This window comes from Pyxicephalus adspersus, chromosome 1, assembly GCF_032062135.1.
Source record: "Pyxicephalus adspersus chromosome 1, UCB_Pads_2.0, whole genome shotgun sequence".
NCBI lineage: Eukaryota > Metazoa > Chordata > Amphibia > Anura > Pyxicephalidae > Pyxicephalus > Pyxicephalus adspersus.
The window spans coordinates 177,192,884-177,213,808 of record NC_092858.1 but is presented as its reverse complement, the minus strand read 5'-3'; the positions used below and the strand labels follow the sequence as shown (position 1 = coordinate 177,213,808).

General features: G+C 43.2%; 2 protein-coding genes across 2 annotated transcripts in view; one reads left to right on the top strand and one right to left on the bottom strand.

Annotated features, from left to right (window-relative positions):
* LOC140321704 (uncharacterized) overlaps nt 1-2,509 on the bottom strand; it is a 4,887-nt gene extending 2,378 nt beyond the window's left edge. Inside the window, exon 1 of the mRNA XM_072398490.1 lies at nt 134-2,509. Coding sequence (XP_072254591.1) covers nt 134-626 — 493 coding nt within the window. The 5' untranslated portion in view covers nt 627-2,509. The remainder of the gene's footprint in view (nt 1-133) is intronic.
* The window catches only part of CD2 (CD2 molecule), a 198,127-nt gene extending 179,494 nt beyond the window's left edge, over nt 1-18,633 (top strand). Inside the window, exon 9 of the mRNA XM_072398491.1 lies at nt 14,244-18,633. Coding sequence (XP_072254592.1) covers nt 14,244-14,752 — 509 coding nt within the window. The 3' untranslated portion in view covers nt 14,753-18,633. The remainder of the gene's footprint in view (nt 1-14,243) is intronic.
* The last annotated feature ends 2,292 nt before the right edge of the window (nt 18,634-20,925 follow it).

Genomic DNA, 20,925 nt, shown 5'->3' with positions numbered 1-20,925 from the left:
TCTGGGTGGGAATGGTGAGGATGGGGCAGATTGTACATACGTCTCTCCCAGCTCCTATATAATGTATGTATATAAAGACACGGAGCGGGGAGGACGCTGCTAGGAGTGTAGGTGGCCATTGGATGGGACTTACCTGCTACATGGACGATGTAATCATCTCTCTGTATAACGTGTCCTGTAGAGTTGTATATAATCACACCGTATATCCCGTCATTCTCCAGAGTCACATTGTGTATGATCAGACTTCCATTCTCTGATATCCTCACATTGGGGTAATATTTGGACACAGTGGTCAGTATACAATTCTCGTATCCTGCTATATAACCTCCTCGTTCTCTGGATAATTCACCATAGTACCAGGAAATCTCATCACAGCTCTGTCCTCCTGCACCATTCAGGGTGAGATTGTGTCTGATGGGGAGGAGAAGGTCAGATCCCGGGTGGGTGAATATTTCCTCCCAAGAGATTCCTGCACACAGAATACAGATAGCAGTCAGGTCACATTGCAGTGTACNCTCCGCTCTCCCCTCATATAACACAGATTGGGGTATAACCATCCCTGGGAGATCCCAGAATCCCCTGGGACTGACAACACCCCATATATTATGTGAAGGCGGAGGACCCATAGAATAAAAGCTCCGGATATTTTATATCACACAATATCAGTACAACTGATCACCAAATCAATATTATCAGTAAATCCATTTCTATTCATTTCAGAGACAATAAAATCTCCACATTTCCTGTAAATGATAAAAGATGAGCGGAGGAAATAGAAGACAAACTTTCACCCCCATAATCTCTCTATGGGACCCTCTAATATCACTCCTCCCCTCCTCCCTCATATATATGGCCGCTCCTCGTCCTATCCGTGTCACTCACAGAAAATCATCATTATAATAAATAAAACATGTGGGCCCCTCCTAATATTCAAAGCAGAATATTCCCAAAGTAAGGGACCGGACTGGCTGATAATGGGGGCGGTGAGCCTGTAGTTTCCCCTCATCTGATCATACCGGATCCCTTGGAGCATTATTGGCCAGAGAAGAGGGGGAGGGGAAGAAATATGAACCCCACCCAGCCTATAGCAGGGGGCGTGTATAAAGGGGCGTGTACAAAGGGGCGTGTACAATTACATCATCATCAGGAAAGTGTCACAGCTGGGTATGAATGCTGCGTGTCATATTTTGCTGCCCTACATCTCTCCGAGTATAAACCTGCAGATCTCCTGATCAGTATGTCCTACCAACCTGACATTTCCAGGGTACACAGGGGACTCTCATAGCAGTACCCCAAATTTCATCTCCCCACCTTTAACATATTTTAAAATATGGGGGTCATAATTATCAGTACTAGTGAAAATTGAACATTGGGGTTGCTGTTTTAATAGTAAGTGTGTCAAGAAGCCTGAAATTAATCATACAAATTTGGACCCCTGGGGCCACTTTTATGGCAAGGAGGTGCAACCCCCAAATTTATACTTACCTGTCACAAGACTAGAAATGTCATCCTACACTACCCTGTCCCCTTCCATACTATGAACCCCAATTTCTCTGGAACCAAGAGATGTACAAAACCAAACATGTAGGATCAAGTTGGGGACAACTGACTATCACCCCCTAAAATTTCATCATTAGGCCATAGAACATAAAGAACTCTGCCCCAGCTCTAGGTGCCAGCCCACTGCCCAGTGCCCAGCTCTAGATGCCAGACCAGACTCCAGCTCAACAGGGTCTTCTTTCCCCGCCGATTCTTCCAAGCCCAATCCCTTTCATGTGGTTTTGCTACATAGTAGGTAGGGACAGATTGGAATCTCGGACATCCATTCATGTCTCCAATAGCTACAGCTTCCACACTGTCCGTATAGGTGATGGCCTCAACCTGTAATGTCCTCCTTGCTCCGTCTCAGGGCCCACCGCCTCTTCCTCCCAGTACCCAGGTAACAATGCCATCCACACTTCTCAGGGCCCACTGCCTACTCTTCCTGCTATTACTGCTGCTGCCTGCCCGACAGAACATTTTCTGTATTTCTCTACAAACAATACAAATATTTAAGAATCACACAGCTCCGTTACAAGTGATATGGGCCCCAAAGTAGATAGAGGAAGAGGGCCCTGAGGGAGATCCTTCCCATCAAGGTGTCAGCAGGCCGTGCAGCAGTTGATGACTAATCAGTACACTCTGCAGAGCGGGTGTTGAAGTCATTGCCGATCCAAGCCTTATTCATTTTAATAAAAGTGGCTCGCTCAACATTTTCTGCGGAGAGCCAAATCCGTTTTTCACTCACTACACCCCCAGCTGCACTGAACGCTCTTTCAGATAACACACTTGCTGCTGGGCAGGCAAGGATCTGAATGGCATGTTCTGCCAGCTCCGGCCACAAGCTTGGATACCAAGTAGCCCAGTGGGTCCTGGCTTTGCAGGTTGCAGATGTCCCATGCAGAGCTCATGTATTCATTTACCATGACTGAGTACCGCTGCTCAGTGTCATTGGCAATTGCTGCACGACTGGCAGCTTGCTTCCGCTGAAAAAAAGCCTGCATAGTTAGGCTTAGACGACCTCTACTGCTGCTGCCACCCATGCCGCTTAAAGCAGTTGTTTGGCTCCCACTGACACAGGCCTGATCTCTGCTGATCATCCTGGTGGCCTCTTCAATAGGTGACAATACAGTGCACAAGTCCTCAATTTGCAGCCACTCCGCAGGGCTGAAGAAAGGTAGTGTGGGTATGCGTCTGAAACGAACAGACTCTGCCAAGTAATCCACCACCGCTTTCTGTTGTTCAGACAGCCGCTGCAGCATGTAAAATGTAGAGTTCCAACGTGTGGCCACATCACAAACTAACCGGTGCACTGGCAGGTTTAGATTTCGCTGTAACTCCACCAATCTGGCACTGGCTGTGTATGACCGGTGGAAATGCGCTGATAACTTTCTGGCCTTCAGTAACAGCGGCTGGAGCCCTGGGTAATTCCGAAGGAAGCGCTGTACTATGAGGTTCATGATGTGAGCCAGGCAAGGTATGTGTGTGAGTTTCCCACAACGCAGAGCTGCCAGCAGATTGGCCCCATTGTCACACACGACCTTGCCTGGCTGAAGTCTGTTGGGAGTTAGCCATTTCTCCTCCTGCTCCCGCAATGCACTTAGAATGGCTACGCCCCTGTGGCTGAGGGAACCCAGGCTTCGCAACCTCAGGACTGCGTGGCAACGTCGGAATTGTGCACCGAAATAGCAAACTGCAGGTTGGTGCTGGCGCTGAACAGATGCTGCCGAATGGGAGGTGCTGGAGGAAGAGGTTGAGGCACACGAGTCAAAGGGAGTGGAAGTGGAGGTCACATGGAGGTAAGAGTGGAGGTTGAGGAGGAAATTGCATGGCGATGCGGTCTAGGCGGAGGTAGGTATGCAGGCCTTGCTGCAGCTTCATCCTCCCCTGCTGCCACCAAAGATACCCAGTGAGCTGTATAGGAAATATATTTTGCCACTCCATTCTTGCTCGACCAAGTAAAGCCCGTGTTCATGCAAAATACTGTCGCTTGGACATAACGTACTGTGGGTTTGCGCAGAGGAATGCGTGACGGAACACATTGGAGTCCACCAGCCGGTAAGGGAGGAGCTCTGATGCAATCAGCTGTGCAATTTCCGCATTGATTAGCTTTGTTTTGGGGTCATTTGGGCCATATTTCCTCTTGCGCTCCAGCATCTGGGGGATGGAAGGTTGGATGCTGCTAATGCTAACCACAGAAACATTGGATGATGGGGTAGACGTTGTGGGGGATGGCTATCTATCTATCCATCTATCTATCTATCCCTCTATCTATCCATCTATCCATCCATCTATCTATCTATCTATCTATCCCTCTATCTATCTATCTATCTATCCCTCTATCTATCTATCCCTCTATCTATCCCTCTATCTATCTATCTATCTATCTATCTATCTATCCATCCATCTATCCATCTTCCTTCCTATCTGAGTACAGTAGATTTCAGGACGGCACACATACAATGCAATCCAACAATCTGAGTAATAGTGTGAGTGTGACACGGTCTAAGTAAAGCAGCACAGGGAAGTTGTGATGTTATCAGCAAATCTCTGCCAGGAGTGGGAAATGCTGGCACGTCCTTATAGAGGCCAATGGCTGACTACAAACATGAAGGGGGCATCCCTGCTGTTATTGGAGGGCCCTAGGCATCATGGGGGAGGACCCTAGGAATTGTGGAAGGGCGGAATTAAGGACTTCGAATCCAAAAAAATTTGAGTCGGGTCAACCCAAGTTGGAACGGCCATATTCAGGTTGAACATTAGGACAACAACACGTGTAATTACCCCCAATGTATAAACCTTCATATCTCCCACACTGATTGTTGTACAACGTGACATTTTCAGGGTGCACAGGGGACCCCGAGAGCTGATAACCTTATTTCAGCCCCCTGAACATACCACGTTGCCAGATACGGGGTCTCAAACATAAAATCCTAATAAGACATGGTACCAGAACGAGGATAGAGAGTAGCCAGGGAAGCCAGAGGTCAGGGCAGGCAGCAATCAGGAGTAGTCAGGGTCAAGCCGAGGTGATTCCATGAAAAGTCAGGAACGACAGAAACAAACAACAGGAACCTGGAAGCAGAGCCAAAGGAACTCCATGTTCAGGCAACTTCCTGTTGCCATTCACTTTCTTTTAAGGGCAGGTCATGTGACAGATGGAGCCATGTGACCTGCTGCATCCTATCCTATCATCAGAGGGGATCCTGGAGACTAGAGGTTGGTGGAGTTCACATCTCCACCAGCAGGGGGAGCAGGTCTGCAATACACTCTCGTCCTCTGGGGTAGTGGGGGCAGGTTACCTGGAGTCACATGACCTGGACCAGGAAGCTGAGGAGGCGATGACTTAGTAGAGCTGGTGCTGGCAGCAGGGGAGTGAGAGGTGGGTGAAACTGAAGGGGCCACGGATCCCCTGGACCTGCAGGAATTGTCAAAATAAATCCAGACATTACTTCTCATGTGTGAGATCTTTCTTCTTTCAGTGACAGAAATGTCTCCCATGCTCATGCCTGCTGTCGGAGCCTCTTGGGATTCATGGCATGCGTATCCCCAGAGGCTCTGCGCTCCTATTCCGTCCTTACTGCCGTGGCACTAATAAAAAAGGGGAGGGGCTTTGCATTCTTGTGTTTTAAAGAACGGCATTTCATGAAAAAGCAAAGCGTTATTTATCCTTCTATATAAAGTACAAATTGTGATGACCGGGGGGCCAATATTGTCCAAGCAAGATGTTACAGGGAACGTGGGGTAGCATCATATGATGGGTATAACATTTTATATTGGGGGGGTTGTGGACAATAAGTGTTTCCCATTGGCCCCCACAGAGAAGGTAAGTGTCCAGCTATGTGTACCAGGCACCCCACCAGCCACTCAATCCCTTGCACCGCAATGTCTGCAGATTTGGCTCCCGGCGGCAGTGAGCGGTGATGAGCGCCCCCCCCAAGCAGGGTTCCATGGGATGGGGGAGGGGTAACCACAGCGCCACCTCAGCGCCAGGCTGAGCGCAGCATTAGAGTTTGTGAGACAGCATGCAGACAATTGGCAGAACCCTAATACTCAATGTCATGGAAGTGGCCCCCAGGGGTCCCTAATATACAAACTCCATTTAGGGACCCTGGTCTTGGAATAGCCAATCACCACAACCTATTTTTGATAAAGAAGGGTAGATAATGCTTTGCCCCTCCCATTCTGTCACCACGGCGATAAAGACTGAATGTGAGCGCAGAGCCTCCTGGGAAACGCACATCATGAGTTCCGGGGAGAGTTTTATTAATTATATCGCTAAAAGTTTTGTTATTTTTACTTTAGTTTCACTTTAATGAGAGAAGATCCCTGATTCTTATTGGGATTTTATGTTTGAGACCCCGTATCTGGCAACTTGTTATATTAGGGTGGCTGAAATTAGGTTTTGTATCAGCTCTCGGGGTCCCCTGTGTAACCTGAAAATGTCACATTTGTACAACAATCATTGTGGGGGATATAAAGGTTTATACATGGGGATAATGACAGCAGCATGGACACAGACACAGCTCTCATGCTGCTGCTGTATGAGGGGCGGGGTTATCTCACAGTACAAGGTGGGTGGGGTTATCCCACAGTACAAGGTGGGAGGGGTTCTCCCACAGTTTGAGGTGGGCGGGGTTAACTCACAGTATGATATGGGTGGTGTTTCTCACAGTACAAGGTGGGTGGGGTTATTTCACAGTACAAGGTGGGCGGGGTTATGTCACATTACAAGGTGGGCGGGGCAAGCTGATCTCTGATGTCTATAGGACACGCCCACCCTCGGGGAGCTCACACTGAAGCAGAATCACATAGAGAATGATAGGAGATGCCGCAGACAGAGCAGAGCCAGCGGATTGTGATGTCATTGTACACGCCCAATCAGCTGGTAGTACGTATTACGAGGGTAGGATTATCTGATAATATTCTGCTATCACTCTGTCTGTACATAGAGGTCAGGGAGATGGATCTGGAGGGGGTGTGGTCAGTCTGGGTCTAATATCCAATCAGAGGAGCCTATTGGCCGAGGGCCTGTCCCCTCCGACCTATGAACATTGGAGTATTGGGATGTTCCCTCCCCCACACATAGGGATGAGCAGATCATTAAATGGTATTGTATTGTGTCACATGGATATTCCCCCAGACTACAAGAACCAATGAGATGCTGAGAGCCCATGATTGGCAGAACTGATATCCAATGAATGAGAGGGTGGGGTCCAGAGAAAGGTATGGGAGGGAGGGGCTAGATAATGGTGGATGTCCTCCAATCAGAAAATGAGATGGGCTTAAAGTACATTTGTAATTTTCACTCCAGATTCCCCCAAACTCATTCATTCATTATGACTCCGGGGTGTTCAGGGCAATGTCTGGGAATTATTTCGAGGAAGGAGGTCCTGATTCCTCTATATAGATAGAATTGTGGGGTCACCATCACTAGAGGGGTCACCAGCAGGAGGAAGGGGGTCCTGATTCCCCATTATAGATAGAATTGTGGGGTCACCATCAGTGGAGGGGTCACCAGCGGGAGGAAGGGGGTCCTGATTCCTCTATATAGATAGAATTGTGGGGTCACCATCACTAGAGGGGTCACCATGATGTGATTTGTACTGCGATATAATAATCTGATGAACGCACAGACACATACATGACATTGAAGTCCATGTTCCCCAACAATGATAATTCAGTGGCCATAATTTGCAGTTCTACTGATTGAAGTGTTTGTGAGATTTGCTAATAATTCTCTGTACGGCTGAATAAAGCCGCCTGCTCTGTGCAATATTCTCTGGGTGAGGGATTTCTCAGCTATCTTTATATCAGGTTGAAGTCATCAGGTTGGTTTGTATTTCTGCTGAAATAAAGGATTTGTATCGGCTTTGTTGCTGATTTCTATCTCTGTTTGCCCCGGAAAAGAGAAAATAGACGCCACGAGATGTGATGTGTGCAGCAGCCAATCACAGGACAGCATAGATGGTAAAACACGCATTTTAACCCCCCCAAGAAAAACAAAATATATTTCCACGAATATCCTGCAGAATAGAAAGATGAAAGTTGTACATTTTTATGTTGCACATTTATTTATCAAAGCATATTATTTGTGTAAAAATGGAATGGAATGTATTTTAGTGTCATGGCCAAGTAAAAAGATTCCAATACAATACAAACGTCTACACACATATCATTACCATAATAGAATTATTTTTCCTCTGATGTTGCCGCAATACCTAATATATGTTATCTAGTTTTTTATGCATTTTATTAGTTTATTCTTTAAAACACGTTTTGCTTCTATGACAGGAGAATGACGTGACAACATGGTGACAGGTTCTCTTTAATCAGGAGTTTGTTGGACATTTGGTGTAAAAGCTGTGCTTGATCTTTATTCATGGTCACCAGGGTTTAATAGCTCTGAACTGGAAGCACTCCGAGTTGGGAATTTATGATCCATTTGTGGCGTTATAATTCCTTGGGTTGTACACAGACAAGAGAGGACTTGAAGATTTCTTTTTACTCAATGAACAATTATTGTGTGGGGTCCTTCTTATACTAAAACCAAATCCTTCTGCCACCATGGCACCTAGTTGGCCAGATAAAGGGGACAGTGAACTTGTACCCCTCCTCCCCCCGTCCCTATCAGGCACTCCGGATCCAACAGTGAGGACTCATAAGGAATAGAAGCTCTGCCCCAAATGGTGGTGGCCTATTGGAGAGGTCTGATTGGAATCCCACAGTCCTTTGTATTAAAGTCCTCCTCCAGATATAAGGTAAGAAAGCATCCCCCGAGTCATGGTGTGATCTTTGGCAAGGACTCATTAGAATCTAGAATTGGTGTCCAGGTTGCCCTATAGTGGGGAAACACCAAAACTAGCAGTGTATAGCGGGGTGGTGAATGATATTCTGCATGCGGTGGGGTAAATTCGGGGTGTGGAGGGGGGCAGGATATCAGAGGGTACTTGGATAAGGTTTCTCGGTGTGTCCTTCCTTAGGTTATACAGATTGATTTTTGAGGATTCGTGCTTCTTGGCTTTGTTTAGTTTTGGTTTCTGTGAATATGTTGCAGTTTATTCGGCATAAAGCCTGATATTTATTTATATTTATGTATATATACCTATATAAGAGATATTATAATATATTGTTATGGCGTTGTCACTGCAAGTTGTACATTGTCAGATTTTATTCATTTATTGAAACTTTGTGCCAAAAGGAAAACACTGGTTGTACTCAGGGGGTTGGGGAAAATGATCATCATCACCAACCAGTCTGCAGATAATGAGGACCGAGCACACCAATTAGGAACTGGTAATACTATTAGAACTGTACAAACTGCATTATCACACTTGTGTACCTAATAGTAGTGTTGGTGCTCGATTTTGGAGCACACCAATTAGGAACTGGTAATACTATTAGAACTGTACAAACTGCATTATCACACTTGTGTACCTAATAGTAGTGTTGGTGCTCGATTTTGGGTTGTCACTATATTCGACTCAAACACGGGACTCAACGGTGTGAATTCGGCGTTCTGAATTCCGGAATCCGGAAGCCCCCTTTACAAGTTGACTCCCAGATGTCCAGCCATGGGAAATAAGTACAGGGGTACATAATACCCCTTACTGGTTCCCTGAAAGGTTAAAATATAAGAGCAAATAATGAGTCATGACTTTAATGTGAAACATATTCTTTAATAAATGTATGTGATTTGTGTGTACTTACCTAATACTTACCTTTTTCACAATACCTCATCTGAAATAAGGTTCCCATGATCTCTGGGCTGTAATTATCATTGACAAGTACAGCCTGGGGACCATGCGAACCTGGACTGTGGAAATCTGCAGTCACAGCTGATTGGAGGCACGTGGGTGCAGGTGCCTCCAATCAGCTGTGGCCACAGGCATACTGAACTCATATGACCTCTCAATGGAGATTCTTTCTGATATCTTTCTTGCCTGGTACAGTGTTGTGAAGAGCTGGGGGAGTCTTGACACGTGTTTTTAAATGTATTTGAGGGTGTAGAAGCTCCACACAGTCCCGAAAAAATAACCTGAATTTTCCCCCAATTGACTTTAATGGTGTTCCTCTGGGCATTGTCTGACCCCACCGTGTGATTGATTTACCATTCACCCTGCTAATACTGCCCAACCTGTCATTCACACATAGTACGGTATTTAGTCTGGGTCAGACCAGATTCCCACTGCAGTGCCATCCTCATCCTTATCCTCTGAGGGTGCAATCTCTTATTGTTCCTCCTCTGGTTGGCTGCCACTTGGACTGACCTCTGCCTGACCTCAGCCACATTGCTTTGTCCACCTAAGTTACCTGGACTCGGGTTTGCTATAGGTGAAGTTAGATTGGCAAATTGGCATCTGGCAAACATTGATGAAGAACTTTAGTTTTCCAGTCAGTAGTGAGCAAGGGCTTTGCTAATTGCTAAGCTTTAGATCGGGCAATAACCTATACAGAGAGACCACTGCTTCCGCGCTAAGGATCTCCAGCAGGCTGTGACTGCTTAATTAGGAAACAATTGCAAGACTTTGAATACCTGAAATGCGTTTGGATAGATTTGTACTTCGGATGTAAAGATTGAAATCCAGAATGCCTTTAGGTCACAGATGAGATATTACTCGGCATGATGGATTATGATTGGTGACTTATTTATTTCTAGGTCCTCCATTGGTTGTGATATTAATTTCTCTCTTAGATTGTAAGCTCTGTTGGTCAGGTCCTCTGCTCCACCCACCATTGTCCATTCTCTGTGTCAGCACAAATAAATAATAATAATAATAATATTAATATGGTCACGGTAAGTTTGTTGTACTTTTACATTGTAGCTGTTATCTCTTTGGGGATCTGGTAAAGTTTTATGTCACCCATAACATCTCCTCGGTGGTCTGGTCTTCTGGGGATTACCTGGGAGCCGGGTAGAAAACAGGAATTGTGTACATGTGATTATTCTTACCTTGATATTCTCAGTACTGAACTGACCTGACTGCTATCTGTATTCTGTGTGCAGGAACTTCCCCAGAGGAAATATTCACCCGGCTGGGATCTGAGCGTCTCCTCCCCATCACAATCCATCTCAGCCTGAACCATACAGAGAGATGTGATTGCTTTAACTGGTATTATAGAAAATCACTTGAACATCCGGAGCAAAGGCTAGCCGGACACTTGTATTGTAAATTATCGGAGTTCAAATATTTCCCCAACACAAAAACCTCCGAGAATGGAAGTCTGGTAATACACAATGCGACTCTGGAGAATAGCGGGGTATACAGTGTGGAAATAGTTAGCAATGCCGGAACCCTGACACAGATACATCATTACACCGTCCATGTGGAAGGTAAGTCTCATCCAATGGCCACCTACAGAAGGACAGAAATATTCATCCTATAAGGCCAGAAGAGAAAGACTGAAATCTTCAGCTGGATGAAGTTCAGAAAGTTCTCTCAATGGCCCTGAAATATTAAATTGCCAACAATGAAGTCCAATTGTCTTTGTAGGAGTTTGTTAGGAGCCGTAATGTGTTTCTATTTCCTCCAAGGATTGATATTCGCCATTATTTATGTTTAGTTTTAATTGGCAGAGAAAACAACGCCTCCTCATCATTGGGGGGTTTTCTGGGTGATTTCCACCGACCCGATTCTGCTATTGCACACCCAATACCCACAAACATAAGTGTTCAATAAACATAAGCAATGAAGTGCCTCCGGTGCCTCCAATAAAGATAAATGTGTACTAAGAAACAAAATTACTGAATGGTTACTAAAGGTAACACAGTAAGAAGAAAACGTTACTCCGGAAGTGAGGTCAGCAAACATGGCATATTATACTATTATACTATTATTTGTATAGTGAAGCACTGGGTGCGCTTGGTTTCTGTATTTTCACTCTCTAGATATTAGCAGCACTATGGTATTGGCTTCTCTATTTCTGAAATATATTGCCCAGCACTGATCTCTGGAATATTATTGGAAAGACGTGAAACTTGATATTGAGGAAGTATTAGGCATGAGCGGGAAAATTTGAGAATCCAGTTTCACTGTTTTTTTTTCCAAAGTAAAATAATCCATTTACACCATGAAGTGTATTTCCATTGGAATTGTGAATTTCCTGCTAGTTAGAGCCGATACTGCGAGCTGTGTGTGTAAGCATAATATTTGTAGAGTTCAGGAAGAATTCAGTGGAGATGAGAGTTTGAAGTTGTATACAGACAGAAGTCAGTGTAGAAACCAATGAGGCTATATGAGCACTGTAGCATCCTATATGAAGCCATCTACACCTCATTGCACTGAACGGGTCAGAACACCGAAATGTGGGCAGAACTGCCCTGCTTTGCAATACATGTAGTGAGGACATCAGAAATTTAGAAAGCTTACTTGTATGGAGGATTTCACCTTATGAATGTGGTAATAGATCACTATTTATCACACAAAGGATATTGCTGAGGTGTTTCTTCTACACAGATTTAGAAACTGCCCTCGTTCTCTGGCTTTGAGGGATTCTGGGATCACTGATATTTATTTAGTTCTTCTATGCCATCCCACCAGGCAGAAGAGGATCTAGAAGCTCTAATAACTCCAGAGGATCTCCAACTAGTGATTAAGGGCATTTCCGCAGAAAGGCTCCCGGGCCCAGGGATCTCCATTTTTCCTACTACAGAACTTTTCATGATTTTCCTATGCCCCACGTTATACAAGGGTTTAATGCTCTACCCAATGGCAGATGGATATCCTTGAGGGTCCTCATCACTGACATTGTAATGGACGGCATGGAATCCTTCCTCTTGTGGCAGCTACTGTCCCATATCTTTGCACAATCAAGGCCAGAAACTATTTACTAGGATACTGGCGTCCAGGCTGTTAACTTTTCTGCCGGATCTTGTACATTTGGGCTAGGAGGGCTTTACTCCATTGAGGGAAGCGAGGGTCCACACTACTAGGGTCCTTAATTTAATACAATACTTTGAGTCCAGGGATGTTCTCCAGATGTGGTTATCCACCGATTTAGAGAAAGTCTTCGACCGGTTGGATTGGCTTTTTCTGGCTTTGGCTTTGTTGCATATAAGCTTGGGACCCTGTCATGTGGATCCGGGCTATACATTCATGCTCATCTGCAAATGTAAGAGCAAATGGCTTCTTATGAGATTCCTCGCCTATCACAAATAACGAGACAGGGGAGCACCCATTTCTCTCAAATTTCCATGGCTGTCACAGGCCTCATGAAGTCTACAACAGTTCTCATCTATTCCTATACTTTGTTATTCACTATCTCTAACCTGATCATTTCTCTCCCTAACTTAATGGGGGAACTGGATATATACACGGCTTACTCTCACGCTACAAAATTAGCCGCGCTTAACATCTCTCGCCATGTCTGTTTTCATCATCAACTGAAGCTCTTCTTAGCTTTAACCTGGGTGACCATTGAGCTTACTTCCTTTGGCATAAGGATCTCATGAGATCTATCTTCAGTACTAGTTACAAGTTTTGTGCTGCAGACTGCAGTCAGAATTATACAAATGAAATACTGCTGTGTTTTCTTGGTTAGGTCGTATGGGTATTAGTAAATCGAATGTGTTATTGTGGGTCATATTTTACACAACCGGACACCTCTCACTGGTGATATAGCAAAAATCGTGCTGGGATCCATTACTCAATATTTCAATGACAGACATATCCCTGATGATCCTGCCTTCTTCCTGCTGTAGAACACCTGATTACAGCAGCCAGCGCTTACATCTCTGACTTTTGGCAGAAACAGGAACCCCCTCCCGTGCAATTGTGGTTACAGCAGGTCCAGAATGTTCAAGGAGCTCTACCCTGGCTCCATGGTAATGCATTATGTTCACTGTCTTCATGTCCCTGCTGTAACGGAGATGGCATCACATGGTGTATACCCCACCCAAGCTCTAACTGCCATTTAAATGTGAACAAATGTACTGGCCTGTTAGGGAGGGCTATGCTGCTCTTAAACTGAAAACACTGGGTGTTCGGGCTGCTGTTTTTTACTAGAGATTGTGTTGGTACTGGGTGAATGTGTAAGGAATCAATGTGGAATTGAAAGCTTGTAAATTACTTTAGGCAGGCAGGCTTTCACTGGACTGTTACTGATCTCTTGTAATCAGGTTGCTGCTGAAGTGCTAAGAATGATCCCGCACGTTTCTTACACTGTCCTGTGTATTGGCCCTGTGTTGGGACCAACAGTTTGTGCATATGTGAACAGGGAATTTTATTTTACAATAGCAATTGTACAATTTTACAAAGCGATGTGTTTTAAAAAGCCAATTTTCAAGTCAATGTTTTTAGTTCCACCAATAAATAAGTACTCCTGAGTGGTCACCCTTGTAAATTTCTACAATAAAAAATTCAAGTACACCAGATTGGTAATTTCACCATTAAAAAATATAAGGAGAGGAGAGGTCACCCGATCACCCATGTTAATTCCACCAGAAAAAAACGTAATATAAACTTGACATTTTCTAATATTTGCAATAACACACAGAAGGAAAAGAATAATGGGTAGAATAGGGAGGAGAAGTAAAATAAGGAGGAGGAAGAGGAAGCCTGCAGTTCTAATTAAACTTATGTTTGATTGTCTACTTACTCCCCTTTTTGGGGTTACATGTTTCCTGAGAGCAGGATATAAAAACTCTTACACGGGAATATAGACTGCACTATGACCTGATTGAGATTTTGTTTGTATATATGTAGGATATTCCCCCAGTGTCCAGGAGGAAATAATAACCCGGCTGGGATCTGACCTTATCCTACCCATCAGTCGCCATCTCACCCTGAATGGTACAGATATACAGAGCTGTGATTGGTTTTTCTGGCACTATAAGGAATCAACCAGAAAGAAGAACAGAGGAATAACCAGACACTTGGATTGTATGCTGACTGAATACAAATATTTCCCCAATGTGAGGACATCAGAGAACGGAAGTCTGATAATACAAAATGTGACTTCAGAGAATGACGGAATATACAGTGTGGATATATACAACTCCACAGGACATCATATACTCAGAGATAAATACACTGTTTATGTACAAGGTAAGTCCCATCCAATGGCCACCTATAGTCCTAGCAGCGTCCTCCCCGCTCCGTGTCTTTATATACATACATTATATAGGAGCTGGGAGAGACGTATGTACAATCTGCCCCGTCCTCACCATTCCCACCCAGATCCCCAGTGCTCGGCCCTCCTGAGGTTGCTGTGACCTGAACTGTGCTGTGCCTTCTGCTCAGGGTCTCCAAGTTTCATCATTAATATGAAGGAGGTGGGTCCCCAACTCATCCACTTACCTCTCCACTGAATGTTAATGTTGCGTTTACTGTAATGGGATCAGTTCATACAAACTGAAAGGAGGACAGAAGTAACAGGTTCAATTATAAGCCCATTGTCAATGAAGGTAGCCCTAAGCATTTTCATTTGCAGGTGATCATCAGTGGGCATGACCATCTTTGACAAACCATCAGCTGATCTTGCCACTGTATGGGTGTTCTCATTGGCTGGTGGAGTCACTTTGTAATATTCATTCTCCTAGGTGAGCGGATGGATATCGGTTTTTGCTAAGATTGGCTTTTAGATTCTTCTTTACTCCTGAAACACACATACACAAAATTTAGTGAGACAGGATGTGGGTAATCCCTTCTATCAGGAAATGGCCTAGGACCTGGTCTTGTTTGACCACCAAGGCCTGGAAAAGAGTCTGCTTAGAAATTTAAAAAGAAAACCCACCTCAGCCTAGTCCACCACATCGCAATCTGTAAATGAAATGAGGAGAAAGTGTTGCAGAAGTACTACAAATACTGTTGCAATTGGACTTTAAAATGGTACAGCCTAAAATCAATGTTATAGCCGAAAATGGGTCAGCACAACAGCATTAAAAATGAAAAGTAATTAATAAAAATATATTGTAAATTATCCAATTTGTCTGCTATTATTGCACATGGGGGTTCATACAGCTCTCCTGATTGCTGCAGTCCTGTAGTTTGTGTTCCTAGATGGAGTTTCTCCCGCTGGCTGAATATCGCTGCTGCATTCACCAACCGAGCCGTGAGAATCCTTCTGTCAGTGAGAGATCTCCGGCACTACGGGTTAGAATGAGGGCTCGAGGGTTTACAGATGTTTTTTTGAATGCAGCCGTGATAATCCTCCTATAGTGATTTCTGATGGTTTTAAGAAATTTCACAGAACCGTCAGAACTTCAAAGAAATTTTTGCGAGATTCTCGCTCATCCCTAGTCTTATGGCTTTGCCAACACAGAATGGAAAGCATTTACAAGCCAAGTATTAGATTAAATCAGAAGCTTTAGTTCTCAAAGGATTTTGTTCCTCATATTTATGCAGTCTTTGTGTTCAGCCCACTGAATTAAAGCTGAAAGTCTGCAGGTCAACCGCATCTGAATTGTTTCATTTAACATTAATTGTGGTAATGTACAGAACCTAAATGAGAAAAAAGTTGTCTGTCCAAATATTTATGGAGCTAACTGTATGTACATTGAGAACAATGGCCACATATATCCCACATTGTGTGCAACAATTATCTCTCAAGTCACTCTCATATTGGTTTCTTCTACGTTTGTCCTTGAATGAACTTGTCTTTCTATAAGTTATCGGTGGAAGGGGTCCAATGAACTTTTGATCTGTCAAATGGGCAGTTAAAAGGCCCCAGAATTTCCTAAATATAGAGCTTATCATGGGTTGATGAGTTGTGATCACCCGTGTGGTTTCTAACTCCTTCTTCAGTTATTGGGGAGTAAATAAGAAACTGTGTCTACGCTTTGATTTTGCTTTTTGATCGGCTCATCTCAACATTTTGTTGGTATGTCTTCTTTGTTTTTAACATAGGCATAAAGCAAATGTTTGATGTTCAAAGTCAGGTTCAGCAGAACAACTTCTTCTAAAACACAAGTAAAGGCTTTAAAGTATGTCTGATGAGAGATTGGAGGTGAGAGCTACTTAAATAATTACCAGAAATGAGTTTATCTTCACAAACAACCAGTATTTGCAATTGCAAGGGGAAGCTATGGGTACCCAATGTGCACTCCCTTCATTGAGGAGGAAAATAGAAATCACACGGGTGATCACAACCTACTCATCAGCCCATTATCAGTTCAATATTTATAGGAAATTCTGGAGCTTTCCAAAAATCATTGCAACTCTTCCCCAGATTATAGAGAGAGAGGTTCAAAGAAGGAGAAACTTGGATGGAATGACTATGTGCACAAAGTTTGGGACACACTAATGTGGCCAGTGTTCCCATGATCTGCTTCTGATGTAATCTAATATTTGCATTGTAAATTCCTGCACATCTATGTTTGTAAAACCACAAGAGCATTGCGATACGACATATATGAACACACGTGTGCAATCAATAATGATTAATCACTTCATCCAGTAGCTGTCCGTCATAAATTTAACCAATCTGTCATCAGTTTTTTTGCTTTGGATCGTGTTCATAGCGATTCACGTCAAGGTAAGATTGATAACTTCTCCAGTACAAAACATAATATAAAGAAATACTCAATTCAACTTCATTTCCTGGTCCCAACAAAAGTATTAGTTACAAACCTTTCCTCGGACCCCAGTGAAGCATTATTCACATTTATATTTTCCCTGTTGTTCATATTATGCTGTTTTTTTTGTTTGATGTGTTTTTCGTATCAGTAGTGTTTTTTGATGCCTATGTATGTGCATTTTTATATTTCTACAATTTATTCACATGTTGTACATTGCTGTATTTCATCAATTGCTCTCTTTTATGCATTTCACAATAAGCAACATCCATATGGAATATATAAAAAATATTTTACTTGCTGCTGGTCCTAGGGGGACACAGGTGCCAATATTATGGGATATGTTTCCAATAGGATATGCTATTAGAAACAAAGGGCTGACATATACCAAAGGCCCACAATTCACCAGTTTAATATTTGTGGTCACTGTGTAAAGGTCAGTAAGCAATATAGACCATTAATGTTTCCTTTTCTAATTGTATTATACATTTTAGGCCGGACTCAGCCAGTACCATCAATATATTACAAAAATAACAAAATTGTATTAATAATAAACATTAAAAACAAACAGCCGCTGACTCACGTGCAAGGGAAGCCGATGGACTAGGAACATGGCTGTGCTGTTGGGCTGTATGTTCCTATATCTGTTTGAGGACTGAAGAACATGAAACTTAAGATCACTGAGATTTACATTGAAAATTGAGAGAGATTACTCACTAATTAACTAAACAGGATTTGAATATACCATTACCGCCATAACCACCTCCTTCCTTGCAACAATTATAAATAAGAGGGCTACTGGAAGTACAATCATCAGACTTCTCCTCTCTTTCCTCCTGAGGAAGCATTTTTGTTTCTGCGAAACGCGTTGAGAAGTAATTCAGAATTTAAACCCTTTGGAGGTATCCTGTAAGGAGAGGTCATTATGTTTATTATTATTTATATATAAAATGTTGTTATTTTTGTAATATATTGATGGTTCTGGCTTTAAAAGTCCCTCTTATATGTGGCCTGTTGGAGATAAAGAAATGTATATAGGTGGATGTTTCTTTAAATGCCTTATAGATTTGTGGAAGTAGCAAACAATAAACAGTTTTGTAAGTTTGTGTCAAAATATACTCAATCCTCATATCTATAGAGAATGGAATGTACAGAATAATCTTCACACAGCAGTAGCCATGTACAATAAATATACAACTTTCTTGGAGCTGATTGGCCAGATGAGATTGTACTAACACTGTGTATGGGCCATCACATGATGTGATGTTAGTGGGGATCATTCTGTATTTGGGGGAGTCCTGCACACAGGTAGAATGTGTCTCCTCCAGGAAGGTGTCACAGGAAGTGTCTGCTCACCTGGTTACAGGTAAGGATGGAGATAGGAACATGCTGTGTATATATTGGACCTTATAAATGGAAATAATTGTCTCTCTCAGTTCCAGTATCGGTTCCGGTCTTGAATGTTTCATGCCACCGAGGTAACAGCGCTGAGATCTCCTGCAGGGTGGAGGAGGGAACTAACCCTAACATTCGTGTATTCGTGATTGGAGGATCCCAGGAAAATTATTCTGCTTCCTCCAATAACATTACAGCCATTGTGAGGTCACCGGGCCCCTGGAATATCACCTGTTCTGTGGAGAATGGAGTCAGCCAGTCAGAAATAAGCAGAACTGAGGTCATTTGTTCAGGTGGGAGGAGATCAGAGGTGTTACGGACTGGATAAGTGATTGCTGTAAACATAACAATATATAGTTTCTCCTAGCATTTATTACATTGCATGGGGGTATATTCTTCATGTGTGCTTTAATTTCTTCAACAGGAGATTTGGAAACTATAAATTTAGGAAGCTTCCACCTCCCTCTAGTGCTGCACCCCTGTACCTGTTGTACTGTCCAGTTTAGTGTCCGGAGGAGGAAGGGCATCCCTGTCCAGCTCTGATAGACAAGTACTTGGTTATAATAGATACTGGGGGTTTCGGAATGGACCCCTAGATTTTGAAATCTTTCCAGCAGCCAATGAGCACAGTGCCTTTTTGGATGGCCACAAATTCTTTTTTTCACTGCAATGTTATTGCATCTCCTGACTCCTGACTCTGCAGTAGCCATACCAAATAAAGTTTTCTGGATGTTCCTTTTTACTGCATGTAGGGTGTCTCACCAGTCTACAGATGTAGAATTTACCTGCAACAGTTCACCTGTGGAAAAAAGACCCCAAATTGATATGATATTCTGCAAAATGATATTTTTGTAGAATCTATCCCCCGGGCCTCCTCCTTGACTTAATTTTCTTTTCTAATCAATTGTTTGGATATCCAGATCCTTGCAGAAGATTTTTTAAACTGAAGTGGCCATGTGGACTTGTCTATTCCGATGGTTGGGCAGCAGTTAGGATTTTGTTTGTAGCAGAAACAATACGCAGCAGAAACGGGAAGGACATGACTACTTAACACATTACCACCAGAGGTAACAGACAGAAAGAAGTCTTGTTATACATGTTTTCATAAGGTATCAAGTAGCAGATTCTTTCTAGCTAAGCTTCAGTCCTTGCGGATTGGTTGACTCAATTATCATTGCAGTCACAACAGGGACGTGAAGGCAGTGAATATGATACATTACCCCGGAGCCATGATAACTTTTCCTCTGCAACACTCATAACCACTTTCTCTGAGAACATGGGTTCTCCATCCCTTCCCTGGTAGTGGTAGTAGTGGTGGTTCTGGTTGGTGGTAATGTATAAAAAAATGTATAATAAATTATGCTAAGGGGTGACACAGATCATAAGTCTAGCAGACCTCTATGGGGTCATACTGAGAAGTATGAGGATTAAGGAGCATAGTGGGAGGCAGAGGGAGCAGGTTTAGTGTCCACCTTGGCAAACATGGCAAGTTGTATGCTAGCTTGTTATTACATGTATGACTTATGACAAGCGAATTGTTGATATCAACAGATAACTACTGGAGAGGCACACGCTTCTAAACGTGAGGAAGAACTCTGCTGTCATAAACAAACATTGTTCTGTAAGGTACAGAGTTGTGCCTCATTTCGTCAGCAGACATCACATTGTTCCACACTGCATTGGCCCTTAGGCCCTTTAGTCTCAGCCGGCACCTCCAAACTCATCAACAGAAAGAATAGTACCTGCAGGGCAAATAGGGCTGACTATAGCCTCTTGAGCAGGATGGCTAGGAAACTAAAGATTTCTAGGTATGTCATGTGTGACAGCTGAAGATGGAGTCCATTGAGTATGTTTGCTGCAAACGTGCTGTAATTTATGCTCATTACAATGAATAAATCCTGGATTAGTGATGTGTTTTAGCCACTTGTTTCTTGTGTTAGCTAGTATTTGTATCATCAACCCCCCTAGTGCCACAAGCAGAATAATCAGAGGTGAAGCCATCAGGAATATTGATTCTAATTGGCCTCATGTTGTTCAGAGAGTATTTCAAAACTGTTTTTAAAATCTGAGACTCAGAATTTTCTTGTTTAGTGCAGCTCTAGTGCTAATTGTATTGCAGCTGAATGACAAAAAGCCCCATCTGAAGGGCCCTCACTTTGCTACCTATACAGTCAGCTGGCTATTTTATTATTAGCCCTATAGGAAATCCCAGGAATGATTGAATATTAATCAGTTATATGAGACTTCAATTTGCGCATGATTCTGATTTCTATTATTTTTGTGCAGAACCTATCTCAAGATTTCAGAAGGAAATATTCACCCGGTCGGGATCCGACCTTCTCCTCCCCATCGGAAACCATCTCATCCTGAACCATACAGATACAGAGAGATGTGACTGGGTTTTCTGGCAGTATAGGGAATCACCAGAACATTCACCAAGAACAATAGTAATACTCTGGTCTTGTACACCAAGTGAT